Source organism: Protopterus annectens, chromosome 1.part1, assembly GCF_019279795.1.
Source record: "Protopterus annectens isolate FY-2018-M chromosome 1.part1, PAN1.0, whole genome shotgun sequence".
Classification (NCBI taxonomy): domain Eukaryota; kingdom Metazoa; phylum Chordata; order Ceratodontiformes; family Protopteridae; genus Protopterus; species Protopterus annectens.
In genome coordinates, this window is record NC_056726.1 from 650,250,642 (window position 1) to 650,260,982 (window position 10,341).

Here is a 10,341-nt window from a genome sequence, read left to right on the forward strand (position 1 = left end):
CGGGGTTTAAAAAAAATAAATAATAGGGTTTCTTTGTTTTATTTGACTGTACTGTTGCTGTTGAACACATGGGGACTGCTAGTGGGGATATGCGGACACCTGTGAGCAGTCTCGCTTATTTATTTACACATTCTTCTGCTCTACTTTGTAGGGGCGTGTTTATTCTGAGAGCTCTGCTCTCAGACACGCCCCCTGCACTCGTTCACGCTCCGTGTAGCATTTGGAGTTCAGGCAGAGCGCCTTCATTAATATGCATGGCGCGCTGCCGTCCTCCTCTTAAACTGCCACTTCAGTGCAGGACTAGATTAGTCCTGCACGGAAGTTTAGTACATCCGGGGGCTAGCTTATCAAGAAAGATGAAAAGAGGGGAGTGGCGTGAATGGCTACTGCCTGGCTACTACTACTGTTGTTCTCACCATAGCTGCACTCTACTGGGATACAATGCTCCTTTGCTTCTTCTCTCACCAGAAGCAAAACATTAGCACCAATCTCAAGATGAGAAGCAGGCCACTTGGTGATCCATCTTGTTCCACATGATGCAAGAGTCTGTAGACTTGTTGTAGCCTTTTCCTGGTAGATGCCTTGAATAGCAACCAGAACAGTCAGGAACATCAAGCACAGACACTCACTGCCCAACCAGAAACAGTCAGGAATCAATGCACTCTGTTCCTTCTCTCACCAGGAGCAGAATATAAGCACAAATTCCAAGCTGTCACATATGAAGCAGTTATTATGCTTTCTGGTGATCACCAGTCTCCAGAAAATAATGTCCCTGTACTCCTTCTCTCACTAGGAGAAAACAGAAGTACTGATCCGAGGATGACTATTGAGAGGCAGAATGTGGGCTCTCCAATAACTGGTGGTCTTGCAATAGATATTGCACATTTTAAAGGTAAGATGGAAACAAATGAGTTAATATTCTAAGCACTGCAGTGTGCACTAAGCAGTTAGATATGAAAAAGAGGGTAACTTAAACTTTAGCTGTCTAAGTGGAGAGCCACTTATTTTAAAAGAGCAAGATGGATTGAAAGGGGGTGGACACTGTATTCTGGTTCTATGGAATACAGTGGGATGGCCAATAAATTTAAATGCTTGAAGGGGAGTGAGTTCACAAAATTATAATTTTTTGCCTACTCACAACAGCCACTAAAAGATGAGAGGGAAGGAGATATGTGGCCAAATTAACATAGGGGGCAGGCAATTAGAAAGATAGTTGAGGTTATGAACACACCACCAGGACATGAGAGAAGGAAAAATATTCTGTGTGACTCACAAGAGACACAGCTGTGGTCTCTTTTCTACGTTTAATGTGCAATTAAAAGCAGAATACAAATAAAACATAGTGTAAAGAAAACAAATTGCAATACATAAAATAGAAAAAGGCAGTAAAACAATACATAAAATAGAAGAAGGCAGTAAAATAATACAAAATACAAAAAAATCGAAGGCAAACTGACCTTTCCCTCACAGTAAGTTGTCGCAGAGTCTGGGTGAGCCTTTCCAGTAAAGATAGTTTTAGTACTAGTTATCAGTTCTTTACAAACTTAAGTTGGTACCTCTGTACAGTTTTAAGCTTATAGCATTCTTGCTATTTGCTTCAATTCTAAACTGCATTTTTGCATTAATTATTGTCTGCTTGCTTCTTTGCACTGTTAACTCTATACCCTTTGTTTCTGAGTTGTGACTGAAAAAGGTCAAATTGTAAAATAAATACATAAGAACAAGACACAGGTCACATTGGAGAAGTCTGTAGGCTACTGAGTATAAGGAGAGTTGTACTAATCTATCAGGGATAATTGAAGGATTTAACGCCTTTTCCTCAAAGAAACTTAGCCAAGCAACTTAAGGATGAATCAAATACTGATACATCTCTCTCATGCTTCTGCCCTTTAGCTGCTGTTGCACCTGCTGTAAATATTGTATATAGTATGTTGGAGTTTACTTCACCATGCAGTTAGGATAATTCTATGCATTTTCCTGTTAAAATTTGAAAAAAAATAGTAAATGGGTTTTATTCTATGTGACTTAGAAATACGACCCAACTCCATGTTGAAACAAATATTACTTTGTATCTAACAATTTTCATGATTGTTTGTATTATCTACTGTAATATACTTTTGGAAAAACAAATAAAAATAAATATGGAAAAAAAGGCCTTTAATTTTCTTGATAAGATTCTAGATGAGCAATATGCTTTGATTTCTACATAAAAAGGAGGGCACTGTATTCACTAATAGCTAAAAGGGAAGAGTACAGTAGTAGTAGTAGTATGATTTCTATGGAATTTGAAGGCATTCTCATGAACTTAACTGGGCCATACAGAAGGATTCCATGACTATTGTGAAAATACAATAATTAAACAAGAGAATTGTTCACATAAACACTCCAATCTCTTAAGACTGTATCTGAAGATATGTACTGTTTGTAACATATGAGGTGGAAACAGTGTTTTGCTGAATGTTACAATGCTGCACTTTTTTTGCATTTATTATGTTAGGGCAGTTTTTTCATGTTTGTAGGGCTTACAGAAAACTAGATATGCGGAATTGTTATATAGATAAAAAGGGATTTTGTTTATATATTAAAAAGCCTCCTGTTTGGCATATACGTCTAAGAAGTACAGGCAAGCACAGAAGGGCTGTGGCTGACTAAGTTTGTGGACGACTGCAAACTGGGTGCTATAATAGAGTCCCCGGCCGACATGGAGATCATCCAGGAGGGCCTAAATGAGACTGATGCATGGTGTCAAAGCCATGGTCTCAAGCTAAATGCAAAAAAATGTGTAGTAATCCCCTTTGGAAAAAACAGAGTACCCGCAAACTACAACATAGGAGGTAATCCCCTGAAATCTGAAGAAATAAGGGATCTAGGGACCCAAGTAGATAGCCAGCTTTCCTTTGATAACTATGTTGCCAAAGTGGTTAGAAAATCCTTCTATGTGACCCATCTGATCATGAAAGGGTTCGCATCAAGATCTAAGGATGTAATGGTGCCCCTCTACTCTTCCCTCATCAGACCCATTATTGAGTACAATGCACCAATTGGAATGTACCTGGCTAGACATCTCCAGCAGCTGGAGAGACCACAGAGGTACCTAACCAAGAGAATTACTGGCCTCAAACAGTTGCCCTATGCAGCACGATTGAAAAAACTAAGACTGTTCTCTGTTGCATACCGCTTTCTCAGAGGCGATCTCGGTCTAACGTACAGAGCCATGTCCAACCCAGAATTGTTGAACATGCTCCATCTTAGCAAAACCAAATCTACTCGAGCTACATGCTCTAGGGATATAAACCTCAACACAACAATGAATAGAACATGCTGGAGGGATAGATTCCCTTTGCAGAGACTTCTCTTACTATGGAACAGGGTCCCGATCTACATAAGACAGAGCCCCTCACTATCACTCTTCAAGAGGAACCTTGATGAGTGGATGGGTAACAGAAAGCTCACACCGGGGGTCACACCAACAGCACTACTAGATAGGGGCCAAGGGTACTAGCTGCTAGTACAAGGGTCTAGGGAACTACTAAAGGGGCAGTGAATAGCGCACAACGTGGCTGGGCTAATATATGCTTTCGGGCAGATAGCTCAGTACCAACCTATGAACCTAAATTTTGGTTATAGGTGAAATGGTGGGGAGGGACTTGAGTTTGGCATATTCTGATGTCCTTTTTTGTGGGAATATACACATATTGTAAATACATATAACTATGTCAACGTATAAGTAAAATTCCCTACACATTTCAATAAATGCCATGGGGTATTTTATACCTATGTATGGAGACCAGGATGGGGGCACTGAATGGCATGGTGGCGTGCGCCATGGAAACCTTTTGCCTGGGGCACCAATTGACCTAAGGCCGCTCCTGCTTTTATGTCCACCTGAGCTACCCTCACTGCAGGCAGACAGAACCCGGTTTAAAGTCTCATGCGAAGGACGTCACACTTTGGAGTGCAGCACCACCCCCATGCACTCAATGTAGGAAATGAACCAATAGTTTTCTGATCTTCTAGCACCCAAGGAAAAATCCTACAGGTTGTGCCACTGATGAATTTATGTCTTAAAACCTGCAGTGGTAATCTAGTATCTTACATTAAACTTAATAAATTATTTATAATTAATGATAAGGCTGTGATCATAAAGTGCGTTTAACAAGCTGTATCCTGTTGCCCAGAGCTTGATGCCCTCAGCCTCCACTGCCTGTGTGCCTCTGACTAATTCACTTATCCCAACGGCTGAGTCTGAAAAAGTTCCACGGAGATCAGTGCGTTATCCCAGTAAACAAATACGTGATAAAATGAAAATACTCGACAATCCACAAATATTGTAAAGTAATTAAAGTCCACCTCACTTTTCCTATTCACACACTCTACTAGTGTCACATATTTTGATAAGAAAAGATTCAAAAGCGCACAGACATGTCTTCTCAATTGGTTTGAAACGACGTGGTCTATTAGTAGGTGGAAAGCGTGACAAAATCATCTGTAAATTGACATTTAACCCGTCATGTTGACAATGACCGGGTTGGCTAGCTCGTAGTGGTGTATTCTACTGATTGGTTTTTCTAGTTAAACTTCCTGCCACTAAAAAAACACACGTATTGGTCGTAATTGTAGTTTGGTTTAGCGAAATCTGTGAGTAGTTGTTGGGCGTAAACCGCATATACAGTTTCTTGATGTGATAGGGTTGTTAGTTTAGAGCATGCGCTTTACTGAAATAGCTGATCTTCCGTTCTCTGCTTAGTAGTTGCTGAATGTATCAGTTAGGAACAGGTATTCCTGCCAAAGACTAAGGAGTTTGCACTAAAGAAGCTTATTATTTTCTATATATTTGGGACATTGCTGATCACGATTATTATTGTAGGCTGATAATTTCGGTATTATAATGGCTTCGGGAGGAGAGTAAGTACATTAATTGTTTAATTTCTTAAGAGTAGACTGAATGACAGAATAAAACTGAAAACCATGAGTCATTACATGAGTTTTATGTGACTATGGAATTTTGAAATTGGCTTTCAGATATTCCACCTTTGATTGCCTTGTCCATGTGAGTACAATACTAAGATAAGTGGAGGCCTTTGCCGTGTAGTAACGGGCTAAACAGCCGGTAAATATGTGATGCTGTATTCTCCTGCCTTGTGTAAAAGGAAGAATGATGTTTGCCGGTAGGCCTGAGGCCTTTCTTATAGTTACGGAGGCTAGAAGTATTGAGTGGAGGAGACATCACGGTTTCGTTTCTTTTCCTGCTGTGTCATTGTTGGCCTCCCGTTTATCGTTTCTGCATCGTCTCAAAATGTATATTGGATGGAACTTAAAATGGGTAGTCGTATAGTTCCGCGTGTTAAAAAATACGTCTTTTTATGTAGTGGTTGGTTGAGTTATGAGTCTTATTATATCACGATTTTTGGGTTGGTCTGTGTTTGACTAAATATAAAGTGGAATATTACATTTTTTTGCGTCTGTCGAAATGTTGCGTTTATTGTATGGTGTACATTGAGTAAAGTATTTGAGCTGATCTTTGTAGTTCATAAGAATCGGAATTTGTTTTGGTATGCTTGTCTGCCTCTTAGTATTTGTAGGTGCAGTTAATGGAAAACTAGTGATTAAACACATACATGATGCCCTTTTGTACCGGCGTTATGGGATAATGAGGGACGCTTGTTGTGTACTGACGATGATTCTGTTTTTTGTTTTGAGTAGTGTATATTACTTGCAGTTGGTATTAGTTTTCATTAGGCTTAAGGAGTTTGTGGAATTATAAACTTTCCCAAGCGAAAATTGTCATTTAAGACACTTTATTATAACCTTTCGTATGACAATTGAGTTCATTACGGGTAGTTCTTAGTTGTACTAGTTTATAAACTCGATAAGTATAGGTGCTGTAGATATGTTGAAAATACTTTATGCCTCACCTTCTTTGCGGTGTCTGGGACATGCTGCGTTTTTCTGGTTGTGTGATGGTTTCCCAGTAGCGTTTCAAATTTTGTCTCCCAGCTTAATTATGCTGTCTATCCAGCGGTTTGTAGTTGATATTGTAAGGTATTGTTTGCACGTTTTAAAACTGATGGTACTCAGCGTTTGAGATCCCACTTTAGATTCGGTGTGTATTTTATTCTGGACAGTACTTGTGTTATGAGCGTTTGTGATGTTTTGAACTTACCAAGTGTTTATCTTAACCTTGAGTACCATGTGGGACGAGTGTCACATCTGTTTCAGTTAATAAGCTGCCAGATATTAAAAAAACAGTTTTCCCTTTTCTTAGATCCTTAGATTCTTGCTAGTTGTAAAATAGTTAATACTGTTGTGAGCATTTGATGTATGGAGCTTACCAAGCTGGTCAGTATAAACTGACTGTCAAATAGAAATGGGATGGATCATTTGATGTATGGAGATTACCAAGCTGGTCAGTATAAACTAACTGTCAAATAGAAATGGGATGGATCTATCAACTTTCCTTTTTCTTTTGTAACCAATTTTTTAACATTTAGTTGCCCAGTCTGGTGTTGGTTCCCGCAGTGGTGCATTCCAGACACAAACCTCCAGATAAGTGGATTTTGCAGGACATTATACAAGCAGAGATTCCCTTATATCAACATGTAAGAAACTGAACATAATGGGTTTGCAGTTTCTTACTAATCTGCTGGTCTTGCAGTAGAGACAATCAAGCCGCTCTGTTACATCACCCAGTACTGGTGGGAAAACTGGCATAGCTTTCTCAATAAGTAGACTTTTTTTTTTTTTTTTTCCCATAACACTACTACAAAAGGGCATATTTTGTGTATTTGATCAGTGTGTTTCATTACCTACATATGTCTCGGTGTATTAGAAGTTGCTAGATAAGTACTTCTGCTTGATGGGCAAGGGCAGTCTGTTCCAGGAACTTGGGAGTACATTAAGTTGGGTGTCGTACTCCACTGGATTTTGTTAATGTGGTAGGGGTAGGTTAAGGTCTCTAGCATGGGTTTGTTATACCCCTTTTTTAATGTAGGTGAAAGAGTTAAAAGTGCTGGTTCATTTAATTCTGTGGAAAGCTAAGCAGGGACACCTTGATACTGAGTAGAGTGATGAAGCTTTTAGTTTGTTAGAGTAACAGTTCTGAGACCTCTTTGGTGAGGAAACATTGAGGTCTTTTAAGCTGGTTTTAGATGCTTGGTAAGATGCATGCCAAATGGTGCATTAAATTCAGTTGTGGGTCTACTCTAAGATGAATAAATAGAGGAATTCTTAACTACATTGGACCTTGATGAGATGCCATGAATGATTTTCTAATCGCCCCAGCGACATGGTGGTCAAAGGAGTCTGTTATGAACATTTGTAACTGTGGTAAGTGGGAGGATAATACGCTGCTTTTCTTGGTGTTAGAGGGTAAGCTTATAGTAGCAGAACGAGGTTTGATGACCTTCTCCAGTTTGCAATCATTGGCAAACTTGGTCAGCCGAAGTCCCTTGATATCCACTTTTATTCACTGAAAAAATGTACAAAAGAGGATGGGACCTTGGACAGAGCTTAGTGGGATGCACTAGTAACATTTTTTCTATTTAGAGCAAATACCCATAACCTTATGGCTTCTGCCAGACAGCCAGTTACAAATCCAGAAAATTGCGTACGAGTTAGTTGATTTGGGAGAATGTCAATCGCAGCATGAGGGATACTGTAAAAAGGCCCCATCAAAGTCTAGAAAAGCAATGTGGAATGTGTACTTGTTATCCACTGTCTCGGTAATGCTTTCAAAGAGCAGGCGTGGTCTGTTTTTACAAAGCCAGACTGGTCTGCTTCCAGTGATACAAGGTCACCTATATCATTTGTTGTGATATAATGCATTCCAAACCAAATTAACCAGTCCCTTAGTTATGTAACTACTGATCCCATTAAATAGGCACTTTTTCTTCTCTACCTTTAACAACTTGAACTTCTTTCAGTTTACATAGTCTGCTTCTAACTTCTACCTTTGAAATGGCCAATATCAATTGTAGCCGGAGTCGTAAAAACATGACCCTCACTCAGACTTTTACTCTCCCTTTATCTTTTTTACCTTCCATACCAGCTAACCTATCATCCCAATGCACATAAATGTGACAATTACCTGCTACTTTATCCTGCCTCTCACATCACCCAGCCTTTACCTAACAACCTTTTGTAGTCTGTTCTCTGCTACCTGTACTTGAAAATGTCTGTCACAAAAGGAATACCACTGAAGTAAAAATTTCACTGCATCTGGCTTTATACTTTTTTTTCATGTGTCTGTTGGGAAAGTTGGTGGGGACGTTCACCCAATCCCCTGGTCCATCAAAACATCAAGCCCACCCCTACAAGTACACTTTCAAAATACCACAGTTGCTTTCATCCATGCAACAACAAAATCGGACCTTGGCACCTTGAGCAACAAAATGTAAGCTGTCCACGTGTGTATACTGTAGCAGCTTATTACCTTTTTGTTTATAGCCACAGAAACCTGGTTTAAAAAAAGATATAACTGACATTGGAATCACTCTAAGTGGATTAATATACTTTAGACAAAGAAACTTGTGGAGTTTGCATGTCCTCCCTGCGGCTAAGTGAGCTTTAAAGACATTCAGGTAGGTGCGTGTGGGTGTGCCTTCTGTGAAAGTTGGGTGTCGGGCTTGCGACTCAGCACAGTAAAAATCCACTGCAATCAGTCTGCGGACCAGTGATCCGCTGTGGCAACCCCGAACTGGGAAAAGCCGAAAGACATTGCAAAGACTGAGAAAATAAGCAGGCAGTATTACATTACACTAGTACTAGCAGATAATTGCATCTCCCGTTCTCGCAGACAGTACAGCATTTTGATGCAGAAATCCTGATCTTTCCTCAAAACTAAGCAGAAAAACAATTTTGCATTTCAGCTTTTTATATCCCTCAAGGCAAAAGCTTTATAGCTGCAAAAAATTTTTCTCCACTGGATATCCCAAAAGATCCACAATGAACTCTTAATATTAAGCAAGTAAAACAGACTGACAGCTTAAAACTGGTTAACACCCCAACTGAGTTTATAATTCCTTCTGCAGTTGAAGTTCACAGAAGAACAGACTGACATTCATCCTTCACAAAATGATAGCAGAATGCTTTCCAGACAGCCTAAGTGACCATTTGCCAACTTAAGCAATTGGCGTTGTACATGTTTCCCTAACTTGAATGTTGCAACAGTCTTTGTAATTCAAGCAAATTTAATAAAAATACATTTATTGAATTTAGCACAGTTTAATTGGAGAAAATTAAAGTATCTGTCCCTAAATGCCATCATGTTACATTTCAATGACAGTTTCCTAAAAATTCTTAAACTTGTTGTGGTACATAAACGGCTAAAGTCTAGTCCCACACAATGCTAACAAAGAAAACAAAAAAAAAATTATGCTATAGTGGGATAAGTCTGGAAAGATACAGAATGCAGTTGTCTTCTATTAATGGGCCTGATCAACAGGGTATAAAGTGGAGCATTGATTTTTAGGTGTGGCTCTATGCCCTTCAGGTTTACATGTGCTTCAGACATGCACATATGTACACTGGCCAGACATTGAGCTTAGATTGTCTAGCATTGTTCTTGGAGATTTAGTAAGTGTCTGAGCTTATTATTTGAGTTTGTAATTGCTTTAGGTGGTTTTTTTGCAATTATTGTTTAACATTAAAGGTGAGGTCATTGCTATTGTACGGGGGTATGCATTTTTGTAGACCATTTAGGAGATCTTCAACATGTTTTTATTAAATTGTTGCTCACCAATCTGTTTGACTATCCAGAGCCTATTTAAAGTCTAAAAATATGTGGCCCCAGTGCAGCACCTGGTGGGATACTACAGGTAACCCTAATAGGATATGTCCATATTCCACATACTAACGTTTTGTTTAACATTATTTAAAGTGGGTTTAGTAAGTTTTCTCCCTGGTCCTATATAGGAAATTGTAACATGTTTAAGTCCATGAAACTTCAGTTTTTAATTTGTTTTTGTGGCGGCAGTTTTACAAGGCACATCTCTCCCTTTTTTCTTTGTGGCACTTTGATGTATGGTTCTTGTTTATTATGATTGTATGGAATTGGCATGCTTGCTTAGAAACAACTTCATAGTGGAATTGGGAAAATTCTGCATGACTGCTTATGAAAATCTGACACTTCATTCATTGTCAGATTTGCATTTCAACATTCAGCCTGGGCTACCTTTTTGTTACAGTTATGTGCCAGTAATCATAAGTGAAGACTGGTTTCTGTTCTCATACCAGGTGTTTACTACTGTTTTTCCTATTTCTGACACTTGGGCATTATCCAAAATACAGCAGATTAAGTTGTCGATGGCTTGTGTTCCATAGACTCAACTTTATATACAATGA

At 39.1% G+C, this 10,341-nt stretch overlaps 1 protein-coding gene across 1 annotated transcript in view; it reads left to right on the forward strand.

The window, feature by feature from the left end:
- The first annotated feature begins 4,706 nt into the window (after window positions 1-4,706).
- Window positions 4,707-10,341, forward strand: part of LOC122806732 (valosin containing protein) — a 1,741,209-nt gene continuing 1,735,574 nt past the window's right edge. The window contains exon 1 of the mRNA XM_044077401.1: window positions 4,707-4,905. Within this exon, the coding sequence (XP_043933336.1) occupies window positions 4,889-4,905 (17 nt within the window). The 5' untranslated portion in view covers window positions 4,707-4,888. The remainder of the gene's footprint in view (window positions 4,906-10,341) is intronic.